This window comes from Homarus americanus, unplaced genomic scaffold, assembly GCF_018991925.1.
Source record: "Homarus americanus isolate GMGI-L3 unplaced genomic scaffold, GMGI_Hamer_2.0 scaffold48354, whole genome shotgun sequence".
NCBI lineage: Eukaryota > Metazoa > Arthropoda > Malacostraca > Decapoda > Nephropidae > Homarus > Homarus americanus.
This window is the reverse complement of record NW_024723833.1, coordinates 3,534,092-3,551,749: the sequence shown is the minus strand read 5'-3', so window position 1 is coordinate 3,551,749 and position 17,658 is coordinate 3,534,092. Positions and strand designations below refer to the sequence as shown.

The 17,658-nt window shown below is 41.0% G+C and overlaps 2 protein-coding genes across 2 annotated transcripts in view; one reads left to right on the top strand and one right to left on the bottom strand.

Moving 5' to 3' along the window:
- The first annotated feature begins 1,320 nt into the window (after nt 1-1,320).
- LOC121863888 (basic salivary proline-rich protein 3-like) lies at nt 1,321-2,408 on the top strand. Its single transcript, XM_042362802.1, has 2 exons — nt 1,321-1,856; nt 2,180-2,408. Exons 1-2 carry the CDS (start codon nt 1,321-1,323, stop codon nt 2,406-2,408), a joined length of 765 nt encoding a protein of 254 aa, XP_042218736.1.
- A 6,672-nt stretch (nt 2,409-9,080) lies between these two features.
- Nucleotides 9,081-17,658, bottom strand: part of LOC121863753 (glycerophosphocholine phosphodiesterase GPCPD1-like) — a 46,942-nt gene continuing 38,364 nt past the window's right edge. Inside the window, exons 12-15 of the mRNA XM_042362521.1 lie at nt 14,904-15,116; nt 13,217-13,420; nt 12,075-12,235; nt 9,081-9,750 (exon numbers count right to left, since the gene is read on the bottom strand). Of these exons, the coding sequence (XP_042218455.1) occupies nt 9,450-9,750; nt 12,075-12,235; nt 13,217-13,420; nt 14,904-15,116 (879 nt within the window). The 3' untranslated portion in view covers nt 9,081-9,449. The remainder of the gene's footprint in view (nt 9,751-12,074; nt 12,236-13,216; nt 13,421-14,903; nt 15,117-17,658) is intronic.

The following is a 17,658-nucleotide window of genomic DNA, read 5'->3' as shown; positions in this document are numbered from 1 at the left end:
ACAAACTCCAGTGCACTCACACAGGATGGAGGAGAAACTGATCACGCTCCCAGTCTTCAAGCAGCATGGAAGACTGGCTTATCCACACAGAAGCAGCTCTCATCGGCTCTACAGCTACTGTTTCTACACCGCAGGTTAGACACCCTAAAGCAGCTCTGCTACTCTAAGCAGACACCAGCTCCTCTTCCTGCCCAAGCACCACGTCCTACCGACCCCAGCACACCCGTCCTGCCTCAGACCCCGGCCCAGCAGTAACCCCTGCCGCCCTTGATGCGGCCTCTGTTCCTGAGTGCGGACACACACACCCCTCTTTTCTCCCTCAGGTACTCCCTGCTAATGTCCTGCACCCTGCTGCTGTCGTGGACCCAGCTGCTGTCACGAGCCCTCATCCGCTTCTGCTGACGCAGCCCCTGCTCCTGACCCAGGCCCACACACCCCAGCAGGCGCATCTGACGACTCTGTACCTACCGTGAGGGAAGCACAAAATTCATCGCCTCCACACACCCTTATTCTCCCTCTCTACTCCCACAGATATTGTGTATCTAGACAGTTGTATCCAGCGACCGGCTCATCACGCCATCGCCGTTGTCTCACATGAGGCACGCACCGCCCGTTCTGCCTCACATGTGCTATGCAACCCTGCAGACAACAAGTCTCCTACACAGCCTGGAGGGAAGGGGGAGTATTGTAGTGGAATTCTCCCCTACAAACGCTGTTTGTCGCTGCCTAGCCGACCCCACCAATTCCCCAGTGTATGCCTCGTGGTCTAGGTCAACCAGCGCCGCCATACACCACGGAGCGGGGGTCAACTGCTAAGCCACGCCTACCCCCGCTATTTAAGACCTGACCTCGTGGTGATCTCTCTCTCTACCTACAGCCACAGCCAGCAACACCTCCTCCTCTGCCGCTGCCTGGCGGCCCTCCCTCCTCCGCCTGCCTGGCGGTCCTCTCTCCCGCTGGCGAGCATGGCGACCCACAAGCTGTCCTTCTCTGAGCGTCCTCACCAACCAGCTCTCTCTACATCACGCTTGTAACCATGCTGCCTTCCCAGCACCAAGCTGCATTGTACATCCAATACAACATGTATATAGAGAGCACATTGTGAGTTTCCTTTCTCCATTCCATCCTGAGTGTGAACCCAAACATCCCATACCCCACAAGAATCTTCATATGATCTAGCCGGGGGGCATGTGTGTGCGCATGTGTACACATTAAGAACGTCAAGGTAATATGATTACCTTGACGTCTTTGCCTTGACGTTCTTAATGTGTGCACACACACACACACATACAATATTACACAGTAAATTCTATCTGATCAATGTATAGCAACGTGAAAACGTTAAACACAAGCTCAGGGCCCTCCCAGATGCAGAGACCCACCTACAGGACTCCCCTGAAGCGGCAGCGCCGCCAGGGGCCCTCCCAGAGGCAGTGGCGCCCCCAAAGCCCCTTCCAATGGCGACGGCGCCCCCAGAGGCCCCTTCCAGATGCGGCGAAGCTCCCAGGGGCCCTCACAGGAGCGGCGACGCCCATAGGGAACCCTCGCAAGGGAGGCAGCACCCTTAGGGGGCCCTCACACGGGCGGCGACGCCTCTATGGGCCCTCCCAAGAGCGGCGGCGACTTCAGGGGCCCTCCCAGGGACATTGGTACCCCACGGGCCTTCCCAGGGGCGGTGGGGTCCCCAGGTGCCCTTCCAGTGCCGGCGGTGCCCCTAGAGGCCCTCCCAGGGACATCAGCGCCCCCAGGAGCCATCTTACGGGCGTTAGCACCCCCAGGAGCCCTCCCACGGGCGGTGGCGCCCCTAGGAACCCTCCCATGAGTGGTGGCACCCCCCAGAGCTACTGCCAAGGACGGTGACGCCCCATGGGCCCCTCCCAGGGACGGCGGAGCCCCCACGGGCCCTACCAGGGACGGCGGCACCCATAGTGACTTGGTCGTGGTGTCCTACATACTACCTACGTCCAGCAATCCCTTTCTTAACTGTGATTGGTGGACTAAATTAAAAATCCACCAATTACAGCCAATAGGAGAACAGAGCAGACAGTCAGCACCAACCCCAACTTATGTTTTGCTGTTGGATATTAATTCTCCTTTTCATAGTTCAGGATGCAATGATAGTGGAAATGCGATGGGCGGTGTATTCATTTAAAGTCATATCTCTCCGAGTTCTAAATAGTGCAAAAACAACTGCCCTCAAGGAACCTTTCAGGGACAATGGCCCTCCCAGGGGCAGCAGCACCCAACTAGGCTCTCCCATGGGCACGGAGTTTCCAGGGTCCCTCCCAGATGCGGTGGCTCCCCTAGGGGCCCTCACAGGGGCGGCGGTGTCCATAGCGTGCCCTCCTAAGGGTGGCGGCGTCCCCAGGGTCCTCCCTGGGGCAGCAGTGCCCCCGGGGACCCTCTAAGGTGCAGTGGCAACCCCAGTGGCCTTCCCAGGGGTGATAGTGCCCCCAGCGTTGGTGCTTTTGGCCTAAAATTTTATAAGGGGTAAGAGGCTTAAAAGTGGCCACGATCTTCATCTCACTGATTTAGTTCAAAACCTCAATACTGTACTGTAAATGAGCTGCTGAACATGACGATTAAGGATCTGTGGACATTTGGTTAAAATCAGGAAGAAGTTCAGTGTCTGAAGTGCTTACTGTTCTTTCCAGTGATATGTTTGACTGAAATCTTTTATGGTATTTCCTCTTCTGGGGATTCACCAATCCCTGCAACATAAGGATTCATAGATAACATCCTTGCAGAATGAGTGGAGTGCTAACAAATGGTAGCATTTATGTTAATACTGTGTACCTGTACTTGTGATAACTTCCTCTGCTACTGTATCAATATATTGTCCTTAACAAAAGCCCGACCCAATTTTTTTCAAAAGGTAAATAACTTTTCTCTGTATTATCATATGGCAAAAAGTTCATAACAATGTTTTGTTAATACTGTAAACATGAAATATGATACAACCTCATGTTCAAAATTTTTTTTATTGGTTTGAAATTTATAGATGGTGAGAAATACACTTTCATTGTGCATAAGCAAGCAAAAAATATACATAGATATGAAGGCTACATATATGAGCAGGAATAATATATAATGAATATAGACAATTTTTGGAGACACTATTCTCTAGTGAACTGCTCAGATCTGGGGAAAACTACTTTGTCATAGGCAAAGTAAATGTTCACTCAAGATATAATCCACTACTACTATACAAGCAGCTGTTCTCTCATACACACACACACATTTTAGTTGAGCTGTGGTAGTGCCCTCCTCCCCCCTCTCTCAGTTCTTACAATAAACAACACAAGCTACATATGAAGGAGCTAGAGGGAAAAATATTTGCCGACACAGATATACAGCAGAACAGAACTGTATGTACACCATGTCCTCATACGTCAGTGGATCCTGTAGCTGGTGTGAGGAATGACATTGTCCAAGTTTTCAAGACGTGGCCAGGTGTTTTTTATACAAGTAAACAAAGAAGCCCGATATAACATAAAAGACACGATGATGAAGTCATTATGAAAATACAAATCTTAGGTCAGCCATACACAATTTGCTTGAAGTCAATGAGTGTCTTGATTTACCATTACAGTTCCCAATTTGTTGACTTCATCACCAATATCCTTGAAATATTTGAAAGGTAATCACTATTAAACTACACAGACTATCCAGCTGCATAGATGACCCCTTTTATTTACCATATACAGAAACCTTGGATTTATGCAAACTACATACAGATAGGTAGTCGACTATTGGCCGTTTTACTCATGAAGCACAACCATGTGATTAGTTATTAAAGTACGACTTGGCTCTCTATGACAACTTATTTCTGTTAACACTGATACATTACCTAGTGTGTGTATTTCTCATCTAATTGCGGTAGAATTTCCTTAGTGTCATTTCATTAGAGCCAACTTATTTATGACAAGTTTTCATAAATTTCACATAATTGTCCAGCTTGTACATGTACAAGCTGGACAATTTTGTAATTAAGAAGATTTGTAATCAGGTGAGAAGGTCGGGTCACCTGACCTGACCACCAACCGTTGTGTGCTATTTAAAGATTAGTAGGGTCATTACCTAATACCTGACCATTGTGGACCTGGTCTCACCCTCCTCTGTATATATACACCTTGGTTTGTACTTCTCTTTAGTATATATATATATATATATATATATATATATATATATATATATATATATATATATATATATATATATATATAATATATATATATAATATATATATATATAATATATAATATATATATATATATAATATATATATATATATATATATATACAGTCAACCCTCGCTTTACGTGGTCCCACTTTACACGTTTACGCGGTACCCTGCCGAAACCGGAATGCTCACTTTCTGCGGTGTGTGTACCCTTTTACGCGGAGAGCGGCGCGAGCAGGGTGCGCACAAGGTCGCTCAGTCATCAAAACATTACCGAGTTCTTCACCCGCCACCCACTACAGCCGGCCCAAGTCAGTGATAGTGATAATGATAGTGAGGATATGGACTTATATGGACTTTGACAAAGAGGCCCTGCAAGCCTCTGTGGTGGATAGTGATACAATTGAGGGCCAATAATCTGCCCTCTGCCTCGGAACCAACCCCCCATCCCCGTGTGCCCAGCCATCTTTTCTACTAATGTAAGTGTTAAAAAACCTAATATTATTGATATTACTCTTAATTATTAATTGTGTGTGCATACCATCATAAAATTAAGAAGTTATTTTTACTACAACGTAGGTATTGTGTCTGAAAAAGTGGAGTTTGGGGGTCGGCCCGGTCTCTATTTCAATTAATCCCATATGTTATGTTGTTCACTTTACGCGGGCCGCCGTGGGTTGAATTAACCGCGTAAAGTGAGGGTTCACTGTATGTATATGTATGTATGTATGTATGTGTGTGTGTGTGTGTGTATATATATATATATATATATATATATATATATATATATATATATATATATATATATACACACATGAAAAACCTTGACTGGTGCGGATCTAGCATGGCATATGGTCCGGACATTCTGTCACCCTACTAGTATAGTAAAAAAAATATGAAAGATTCGCTTCCATAAAACGATGAAACACAGCATATTGTATACAGTATGTCAAACTTTAAATTAATAATAATAAATAATAATATAAAACTTCTCACACCCATTTTCAGCATAAATACTGTAATGTATCCAGAAATACCCATGATCAAACACGTACATTATTGTAATGCTATATTATTATTACAAAATTCTAGGTAGATATGAGATGAGATCTTTTCATGACACCATATTTTTCACATTGATGTTAAGGCTTTGGTACGATAAGCTTGTTTTAATAACTATTCTACTTGACTGAGTAGACTCCCTATTAATTCTAAAACTAACTTAAACCTTTTCTTCAGCAGTCCTCTACATAAAAAAAAGGTCATGACACAAGAAGTGAGTACAGTGTGGTATTGTACTTTATAAAAGGTTAGAATAATAGAGGTAGTAACCCAACACCGGGTCAGCCTGCCCCCAGAACCACATTACCTTGTCTTGCCTCAATACATTAACACTGATTAGAACAGTCAGCAATTTGGATGGGCTACTTATTCAATTAAGATAATTTCATGAATAACAAAGAATGCAAAAGGAACTGCAAGAACAACTTAACAAGTCTGCCAAGCAGATACAGTGATTGTGAACAAATTAAGTTAGTGGACAACAGTGACAACCTCTTATATCAATGGCTGAAACAATGAGTTGAGGTCAGTTAACTACCAGTCTACATCTTCAAATATTACAGATCCAGTCTCAATAAATGAAACATTTAGTAGGGAATGCAGTTGTCAGTCTTACTAACAAATGAGTGAATATCACTATGTGTGAGAAGACCAAACTCACCTCGGTATGTTTTATTAAGAGTTAGAGCATGACACAAGTAAGACTAAATGGAAGAAGAGAAACAGAAAATAGCCAGCTTTGAAAGATTTTATGGAATTTGAGAATTGTACAAACTGTAGAGCATATAGCAATAATTTTGTTCAAGTGGATATGAAAAAAAAAGTTAGAGATGAGCTCTTAAACTCCAGAGTTTCCATGGGAAACAAGGCTAAACCATCCACAACCTACTATTGTATTCATTATATTGCTGAGTGAAGGTAAACAGTGTTGATAATGGGCTGGAGTGAGTCACATACCAAAAAGTTATACTGTACTGTCATTTACATATACCTGTTAAGCAGTCCACTACTATTTCTAAAGAACTTCATTACTGGGCAACACCTTAACCAGTTTTGAATAAGTCTTGGACAATATCTTTCTTTGCATCTAAAAGGTTATTGATGCTTTTTGTGTTGAATATTTGTTTTTAAAATTGGATATCAGAGAAATCTACTTCATAACTGCACAGGAGATAGACCCCAAGATAACTGGCCCAGTGCTTTACCACAAGTCCTGTACAACCAGACACAGACTTCCCTTTACTGATTTTTTAAAGCCTATCATCAAAATGCTAAGACTGTTGTGCCTATTGATTCAAAACTTAGAATGTCTGTAATAGTAAGACTTGTGTTAGCTACAGTTAACAATGTCTGTTCTGGATTTAGTCACACGTGCTGTAGTATGATCTGACTTGAGAATACAATATACAGGAGTGCTTCCATTTACAAAAATTCACTAATACAAAAAAAAAAAAAATTGTTCCAGTAATTCCCATGGACACACCAAAAAGGCCTCCCAATTCTTCTGCAACATAAAGGGAAACAATAAAAACTGAGGACAAAGAAAACATTGGGAACAATTCCACAGAGATAAACACATGGCAGCAAGATTAAGGTCTGAATTCCAGGTGCTGTATTGGTATAAGGAAATTAGAAAGACTTGTTGCAATTGCTAAGGCAAAGTGGAGGACTAACGTTGCCCTAACCACCATGTAGTAAAAGAACGTGGCAATGACCACAACTCGGGCTCCACATAATGGAAGGAGGAATTATTATTATTATTTTTTATTTATTTTTATTTTTTATTGGGCACCCCCCTACATCCTTGTGTAAGGTGAAGCGCAGAAGCGTTTACAGCGCCCAACAGGGAAGCATGCTAAGTTCATGCTTGCCTTTATGCCTCGTGAGTTAAGGGCGTAGAAGCCTGAAGAGTGAATGGTTATGTCATCAAGTTATTGGAAGCTCCAACAACTCTCCCGGAATACGAATTCGCAACTTTCGACTGACAACAGGTACCTACTTTACTGCTAGGTGAACAGGGACTAATGGGGCCTAGGAAGTATGTCCAAACAACTTCTACCGGCCCGAGAATCGAACCCGTGACATCTTGCTTGTGAGGCAAGAACGGTACCGCTTCTACCACCGGTCCCCCTGGAAGGAGGAATGTGATAGTGAAGTCATACCCAATAATCTTGATAATAGCCAAGAGTGTTCCATCAATTTTTGAGTGTTTTATTTGTCCCACACAACAGGAAGAATAATTTGATAATGAAGGTGATACTGTGCACCGGATAATCTTGATTGTAACCGTGGATTTGTCACCAATTGCTGTGAATGTTTTTTCATAGCGCCAACACAACAGGAGGAGGAATCTGACAGTGGTGTCACACTGAACTGCTTTATAAATCTTATCATTAATATAATACGAGTCAAAAAGTTTGACACCGAGAGGGCCGCATCAAATATTTTGGCTAAAAAAATAGTAGCGGTCTGTACCGCCATCTCCAACCTACACAGACTACCCCTACCTCCAGCTGCTACCCAGTCATCCCCCTCTTCTGGTTTGACACAACATGGTAGCCCTCCTGTGTGCCCCTCATGCTCTCGGCCTACTCCACCACCGCCTGGCACCACTGCTGGCGTCCACACTGAGTCTGCCCCGTGCCCGGCTGCCCCCGTCCATCCACCGCGCGCTCATGAACCCAAGGACACCACCCCTGGCTCCCCGTCCCCCACCGGCATGCCTGCACCTAGGGCCCATCCACTCCAGTTCTCCACATCAATTGACCACCATGCGGACATGCTAGTGGACTACGTATCTACGCCAAGAAGGACGTCCCCTACCAACCTCTCGACATCCCCCTTGAAGCCGACAATACCGACGTACACGCCATCACAATCACACTAAAAGATATGTCCCTCAATATTGTCAATGCCTATGGCCTGGCACCTGACATTATTAGGGACCTGCCACGCTTTGCCATAAACAGATAAATTGTATCGAGAAATTTCCCCCCATGACCCTTCAGGCTTTTACGCCCTTAATGCATGAGTCATAAAGGCAAGCATGAACTCCGCATGCTTCCCAGATGGGCACTGTAAACGCTTCTGCGCTTCACCTTGCACAGGATGTAAGGGGGTGCCCAATAAACTAGCCCCCTCCAGGGCACTCTAAAAATCTAACCTGTATAGTTCCTGGATTCCCTCATGGTATGGAGTTGCTTCTCCTACTATGGCGTGAAGATGTACCAATATAACTACTGTACTTGAGTTACTATGTGATGAGTTACCAGAATGATTTGAGCTGTGTCAGGCTGAGACTTTTATGGAGGACGGGGCACTGTGCCATACAGCAAAATCTGTGTGCACTTGGCTGAAAGATTATTGTGTTAACTTTATTGAGGATTGACCAGATAATTCCCCTGACACAAATCCCATCGAGAACCTATGGGCTATAATTAAGAGGCGTAGAGACGTTTGTGTGACCACTACACATCATCACTCTCCAAGCTTGAGGCACTGTGAGGAAGCCTTGCACAAGTTGTGGGCAGAAATTCCCCCCCACACAGCTAAAGAATCTGGCGATAGCATTCTGAAGAGGATTAAGGAGTGCATAAAATGCGGAGGGAGAGCAACAAAGTGCTAAGAACGAGGTAAGCGTTCCCTATCAGTGTTCATATCTTGTTGCCTGGTGGTGCTGGTGTAAAACTTTTTGATAAGTACAGTACACATGCTTAGAAGTATTGTTCCCACAAAAAATTGATTAAAAAATGTGTATTTTTATGTTTGGGGGCATGTTTTTTCCTCATAGGAACATATCTCCCTTTATATAATGGTAATCAATGGGAAGAATGGCTTCAATTTATGAAATATTTATTTACAAAAGGTTTTTCAGGAACTTACCCTTTTGTAAATCAAAGCACTCCTGTAGTCCAATTAGCAATCATCCCCATCAATACCTTATATGGATTCAATAATATACATGTGCAGAAAACAATGTAGATTTGTTACATTTAACAAATTTTACCATCACTAAAATTAATGTATAAAAATAGAAGATAACAAACATTTGCATAACAGAAGACTAAAGTGTTTAAATCACAACTCAAACAATATATTTCAAACTTGATTTACTTAGCAATCTAAATTACTTATCCAAAGTACATTCTCAGTTGCACTTCCAATATCACAAAATGTTACATCATTTCACAGATCCATTCTTACTTCACTTTGTAAAAATACCGCTAAATGAGATAGGTTTACAGCACTGACTATGGTCACTGTTGGTACACCCAACATTTGTGCTCTTTGTCATACTCAAAGGGTTTGGCAACTTGAAAGCCTTTCCATTTGTGGCAGGGATGGCCATATCAGTGAAGGTGGCCAGGCCAGAGGGCCCAGGAGCAACGTTGGCATTGTTATTTGTGACAGGTGTGCCATCTGACTGTTCTGTGGACATCGTTGCTTCTCGTTCTTCACACAGGAAGATGCTTTCCTTCTTCTCCTTGGTGTTGTATTCATCAATTCTATTGAAAATACAAATTTAGTAATGACTAATAATATAATAAAAGGCCAAAGTAATCTTGTGCCTATAAGAGTACAACACTTTTAGAAAATTCCCTTATTGCATGCATATACAGTGACCCCTCGGTTAACAAACGCAATCCGTTCCAGAAGGTCGTTCGTTAACCGAAAAGTTCGTTAACCGAAACCATTGTTTCAATGGGTTTTTGGGTAATTGGTTCCAGCTCACCGAAAATTTCCTAAATTCAACAAAAATCGTAGAAAAGTTCACTTACTTTGAGGTGTGTATGTAGAAGGCTCCTGGATGATGATGATGGGAATTAGAATGAGGGTGGAGGAGAAGGAAGAAGAAAAGGCATTGGGGTGGAAGAGAAGTCACCCCATGGCACCATTTCATCCATAAAATTTTAGTTCTCTTGGTGTATTTCAAGATTATTTTCTTTAAATCAACACTGCACTGCATTATATACTGTCAATATGTAAAATATATTTCAAAATGACCAATAATTTGCTTGGAAACACAGAAAAATAGCATTTAGTTGAAGAGAGTCTCAAGCAAGATGTTACCTCCACTGAAAACAGAGAGAGACTAACGCCTGTCTGGTGTGTTAACAGGCTGGATGGCACGCCAGAAACTAGTTTCTTTACCTTCAATTATGTTCAATAATTGTTAAAATGACTAAAAAAGTTAATATTAAACTTTTAAAATTATTGAATAGTATAAACTTCTTGATATTTACTAAAATAGTAAGGAATTTAAGCCCTAGAACCAATTAATGTATTGGCGGACTGATACTAAAGCTGGTTGCCCGGTCAGTGCAAGCGAAAACATGTTGAGGTCGGTTCGTAAGAAATTCGTTAACCGAATTCTTGTTCGTTAACCGAATTGAAGTTCCTTATGGAAGGCAGTTCGTTAACCGAAATTTCGTTAACCGAGGCGTTCGTTAAACGAGGGGTCACTGTATTGTTACAAATTCTGTACTTAAAGGAGGATTCTCCCAGCCATGCTTGTATTATGACACTTTAAAAACCAAATATTTTGACAAATCTAACAATATTGTGTGTATGTGTGCGAGATGAATACTGGTACTTTATACATTATGATATACTCTGTATCATAAAACTCCTCTGCTGGTACTTAGTATAAGTTTTGCTCTGTGCTGGTACATACTGCACTCATCCATTTACACACAAGGGTTTGAACCAATATTATTAATTACTTTTGGGGGGAGTTTATATATGTATTTATAACTAAATTTGCACATGCACTGTTCGGCAAAAACAAGATCAATCAATTTCATGGACAAAAAAATAATACTGTATTCTGGCCACAAGTGAGATCATTTTGGAAGAAGAAAAATGGTGCACAAAGTAAGCCCCTGCAAAACTAGACTGTTTAGGATGGAGGTTCTATATATTGTGAATATACTGTACAGTGCAGTACAGTTCACAAAATAACCATTAACCCCTTCACTACAGGGGCTAACATCAGATGATTTTATTCAGCACAGGGGATCCCCAGTTCATAAGGGGTTTATGGCATTAGTTTGAACTGAATGAGTCTATTAGATTAATTTTGAGACTGGAATAAATCAAAATGCTCGATTTTCTCCCTAAAGGAACAGTCTGGGTCTGGCTATTCCAGACTCCCAGCAACATTACGATATACTGTACTATAAAGAATGAACTGTTGCAAGTTGTGATGCAATAGTTACTCTGCCATGATACAATGTTACATGGTTGTTAGTCATGAAGTTATCATTTTTTTAAAGTAAGTTAAAGTTAAATTAAGCTCTCAATATTCATAAGTTCCAGGTATTCATTAACTGATAAATGTTACCAATTCTTAATATATGACTCAGTGACTTGCAGTACTTGTGAGTCCATCTCCCACCCACCACACTGTCTCCCACCCACCACACTGTCTCCCACCCTCCACACTGTCTCCCACTCTCCACACTGTCTCCCACTCTCCACACTGTCTCCCACCCTCCACACTGTCTCCCACCCTCCACACTGTCTCCCACCCTCCACACTGTCTCCCACTCTCCACACTGTCTCCCACTCTCCCTACTGAATTCCTATTGTGGACTTTTGCTCACAGTTTGGTATCCCCCACACAGTACAGTAACAGTAATGTGGTATCTAACAGCAGCAGCAATCTTATTTTTGCATAAATTACCAAACTAAACTACCCCAGTAAGTGAAATACTCTAGTTAGGACCGGCATTAGCACATAAGCAACGGTTTTTAAATAAAGGACATGTTATAATATGTAACCACAGCATTTAGTACAGAAGACAGGAACACTGGGGGGATCTCTTACTTGTCATAGATTATACCATGGAGTCCAACTTTCTTGAGGAATTTTATGTTCTCTTGGTCATTGTTGTCATCACCCCAACAGAACACAATCAAGTTGTGATCCAGTGCCATCTTGAGCTGGCTGGGGTCACGCATCAAATCCTCCGTGTGTACGTTAATGCCCTGGGGAAGAAAAACATGAGCTGTAAAATCAGCCAAGTTCTCAAGGATGAATATTATAACCTCTGACAAGAAGAAAATTCATATTACCCGAGAATCTACAATAAATCTAAAGCTGTAATAAAAATGTTTGCACAAACATTTAACAATTAATTTCTGTAACAATAAAACCTTTGTGAGAGGAATAATTACAAATAAGTATCTGAGGGAGACCTAGAGAGGCCATTTTCCACACTCGTGCGGGTTAGTCGTCATTACCCGATGGCAGGTTATCTGTGTGGTTCTATTTTAATATGATTACAATGTTACATAATACTTCCTTGAGATAAATGTATAGTATATATCAGGTGCCTACAGGAGAGATCAGGTTCTCAACTGGCTCAGCCATGTTAATATTGTTAGTAATATCTACTCTGTATCTGTGTTTTTCTGGCTAAATACACTGTTTCAATTCAATGTAGATAATCAATACATATTCCCTGCCACAAAACTCAATACCTGTATCAGCTTAAGTGTGTGATATGTCCTAACTCTTTAGACCTTTCACCTTAAAGTGTGACCTACACCTTCCCTGGCAGTAGTTGATCTTTAACCTTTGTGTACCGTAGCCTCAAAAGTTACAGTGCAGACACAATGTTGGATGGATGGATTGACACTGGCATCTAAATGGTTTTTTTTTGTATAATAATAATAATAATAATAATAACAATAATAATAATAATAATAATAATAATAATAATAATAATAATAATAATAATAATAATAATAACATTCTGGAATAGAAATTTAGGCAATTTGACCAAGGATAAGCAACAAAACCACAAGATGCGTATTCCCAGCACAGTCCCAACGTTGCCCTTATTGGCAATGGGACGAGAAGCTGTGTTTCCAACGCGTGATAACCAATGGCAGAGAGACCAAGAAAGGGAGATGGGTGGAATGACATATATTTGTACAGATGGAAAAATCAACATCCACTCTCACCAGAATATCAGCATTAACAGCATACAAAACAGCATGAGGGATCGTGGTTGTGCGCTGGTCCTCGTAGGGTGGCCACACTTCTGATATCCCTTGAGTGAGGAACATGACGGGGTATCGGTTCTGCTTGAGGCGTAGCATCGTGCAAATGTCAGGATGGAAACAAGAGAATACAATTTTTCTCTTTCCAGCATACTCCAGAATCATCTATAGGGAAGAATACAATTTATTCTTAGTGATTTTTTAAGGATTAGTATAGTACACTGACTACCTCCCAGGGAAATACAGTGATGAAATGGAAAGACGCAACTTTGCATATAAAGTAAAAATTTAAAATAAAATATTTTTATGTTTGTGTATGAAAGCTACACGTAAGATGCACATCTGGCAATGTAAGCACGATCTGGCAACTATGTAGACTGCACTCCAAGGTCACCACACCGGTCTCCCTTCTGTGTTTAAAGGACCCAGGATATAACACTGATCCACATTTCCCACGGCTTGTGTTCATTTCTCATGCATCACAGTGATTTTGTTTATTCATAACAGTGTTGAGTGTTTTGAACCTTGCCTCATGTTGCTGGTGAGTGGGAACACCTGAAGAGTGATAGTCTGTCTGGCCCTTCAACAAGCAGTCCTAATGCTATGACTCAATACAGTATTTATAATTATCTTTTGTGCTCGGAAAGAAAAAACTAACACTCTGTACCTGGCCCAGGTACATGCATAAGCATGAAATATTTACCAATATTACCTTGCAAAATATTTTTTTCCTACAACTTTTCTTCTATACCTGTGTATCTATTTTCAGGGTGTCTACTGGCCAGACAAAACAAAATTCCCTGCCTTTTCCAGCCTAGTAGACACCCTGACAGTTTAATCTTTAAGAAAGTGTATATAAAGGTGATTTAAAACTTACGGACACAGTGTAATGGACTTTTTAAACATCCTGAATCATTTCAAAGGTCATCAATTCACACTAATTACTAAAAATTTTAAATTATGAACCCAGATCCTTAATCAGTAAGTAAAGTAGTATACTGTATTTGTATTAAATTTAAACAATCAATTGTTTTATCCCAAGTGCCAAAAACTAAGAAGTATGCTTTATAACTGAATGATGTTCACATAAAATAAAGAAGGTAGAAAGTGATGTACGTACAGGTATAAGGATTTTCATTAGACATAAAAAAAAATTGTGTTCTACTCGCACTTAAGTATAGATATAATTATTTATCTCAATTACTCATATAAAACTGCTTGTAGAGAATTTATTTACAATACCTGTACTAATGCAATAAATCCCACCTTTTTATCTCAAATAACAAGCTTACTATGACTCATCAAACAATCATCTCTCAAGTGGTGCAGTCAAGAGGTGAGATGAGTAACAGGCCAGACGTCAAGTGTCTCGCGGGAGAGTGCCGACCCAAACCCACGAGTGTTCATAAAATATGCCGGAAAATCGGACTTTATGAATATAACTGGATTATATGAATATCATCCACATCGCTTATTTCAACAGATCATTAAACACCCTAATGCTAACTGGGATTGTTAGGTTAAATTAGTGTTAGGGACGCTACTAATCATATGATCCAGATACCCATAAATGCATCAACAATTAAACTGGTGTTCCTCAGGTACAGAAGACCTTGTTATCATCACTCTCCTCCTCACACAACAGTACCTTAATAATGAGATCCATGAAGTGGTTCAATTCAAAGGGATGCTGAAGCTCAAATGTGCCGTCCCTTGTCTGCATCGTCCACTTCACCTCCACGTTAAACCCGCACGTGTATGGAACGCTCTCCAGGGCGCGCTGTAATGTGGGGAATGGCTGGTGGTCCTCAAATTCCTCATCCCGGAACCTGCTCAGTCCTTGCTCCTTCTTGTGGTACACCTGGGGGCCAGAGAGAAGCATCTTAGTCTACAGTTATGAGGATAGACCAGTGATGAAAGGCTGTGCTCCAGGCCAGATGCCTCTCTGCTAGCTTCCCACATCTCTATTGCTTCTCACCAATGATCTAATGAAAACTAATAAATACCATTAAAAAATTACAAGACAAATATAAAAGAGGATTTAAACATTGAAGCCTTTCCAGACCATAAATTATTCTGTGCTATGGAGTACAGAATAAAATCTTTCCTGTACAATTCTTGGGAAAATATATTTTCCTACATGTTTATACTTTCAGATGTGGCACAACTTCCAAGATAAATAATCAACATACATTTCTATGCCAGAAATGTCCTCCTTGATGCCAGCAAGTACAGGTACTGCACTCTCAAGGCACAAAAAACTAGTGGTACCATCTTAGTTATCAACACACAGCTGTACTGGTGAGGTGGATTACTATTAACATCCTCCTTAATACCAGTACACATACTCAACTGTACACTCCACCAGCACGGTACCTTGCCACTACCAGTACTTACAAAACACAATCACTCACAAAACCCAACATAGATACTTACCAACCAGCAGTCTTACCCACATCACATTATTTTTCTAACATGAAATACTCCCCATCAATATACAATGAACACATGTATAATATCTCTTTTTATATAATACATTACAGTCCTTTTTCTACACCCACACTATAGCAATTCACAACACTCTGAAACTGTCCAATTACAATTACCAACACTCTAGAACTAACCAATTACAATACCAACAATCTAAAACTGACCAATTACAATTCACAACAATCTAAAACTGACCAATTGCAATTAACAACAATCTAAAACTGACTAATTACAATTCACAACTCTCTTTCTGAAACTGACTAATTACAATTCACAACACTCTTTCTGAAACTGACCAATTACAATTACCAACAATCTGAAACTGACCAATTACAATTCAAACCCCCAAAACTCCTCGAACCTAAAAACACAAACAGGTTCTGTAAGCTGACAAAGGGGAGGAGAAGTGTGAGTGGATATCTTCTACTTCATGCATCACCCATCTCTCTCCTGCCAACACTTTTACCTTGTACAGCTCAACATCTCGACCCCATCCTTTCGACCCCTCGTTCTACCATGATCGTGGACTTACTAATCACGTCCGAGTGCCTTCTGGAAACAACCTCTACTCCTCAAAGCGACATAAGCACAAGCAATACACTGTACATCATCTAAAACGCGGAAATGAAAAAGTAAGTCGGTCACGTCATGGATTAAAAGACACTCTACTGCAGTTTCACAATTGTAGCTTTGAAAATTATTGGTCTGCCATAACTCACAATGCAATACAAATTAACAAAATGCAAACAACAAAGTGTAAACATCCGAGAACAATGTATTCTTTATGTTACCGTATGTAATTATTATAACGAACTTGTGCATAGTGGAAAGGCCTATGCACTGGTCGGATCTGTATTCAAGATGGTAATGGAATGGTAAAAGTCCCAAAGTGCCACAGGAAAATGGTACAGGAATCATAAAATAAATAACAAAATCACTCAGAATCTAAATAACAAAATCTCTCAGAATCTAATATTCTCAATAACTTCTCAATCTCTAATTAGTTTATTGTGTCAAGGATGAGTTGCTGATGTTTTAAGAAAGGAGAGAAGATGACGGAAAGGGTAGGTGTCCCATCTGTCATTGTTAACTGAAAAAGTAATGTGAGATTGTATGTGAAAAAAAAAGAAAAAAAATCACACAGTACAGTATAAAAGGTGCCCCCCTCCCCTATACTAGAGGTTAAGGACAAATACATAAAACTTGCGAACCCAGAAATCACCAATGACGATGGCCAACACACATTCTAGCGTCACCAACCTAATTCATGAACTTCTAAAAGGTGAGCCCAGGAGACCTACTATGCCCAGTCATGCAACACTTAACACTTACTTATTTTCCTTCTCATGCAATTTGTAATCAGGCTCTTTATAGGTAAAAACAGACATATAACTAGTACAGCACCACACACACACTCATCAACACAAGCCAAAGTTTGTAGCATAAACTACTCGGTCTACAAGGGCAGAAAAACAGTTCAGGTCAGTAGAAACAAATTCAAAGCATATACTTACTTGTGACAAAAAATTACAACAAACTTTCTTTAATGAAACAGGAGATATTAGTGCACAATGTCCTGACACACAAAAAGAAACAGTAGGTGTAAGCCACATGAAAGTATACTCTGAAGCATCACCAACCATCCCAGGAACAGCCAGACTCAACAGGGTCTGTGTGTCATATTGTTGAAATTAAATTAAACTGTATACAGGTAGTTTCATCTGCTCTACAAACAATACACCTCACGAAGAAACTTACCCATACCATCACTATGACTAATGAGTACAGTACCAAGATCCCTTCATCACAGCACAATACAAATAAGCTTCAACATGTAAGCAGTTAGACGTTCGCCTCCAGGGTACAGGACAATACAGGTGTGCAGCTGCTAGTCTCGCATCAAAGCCGACATT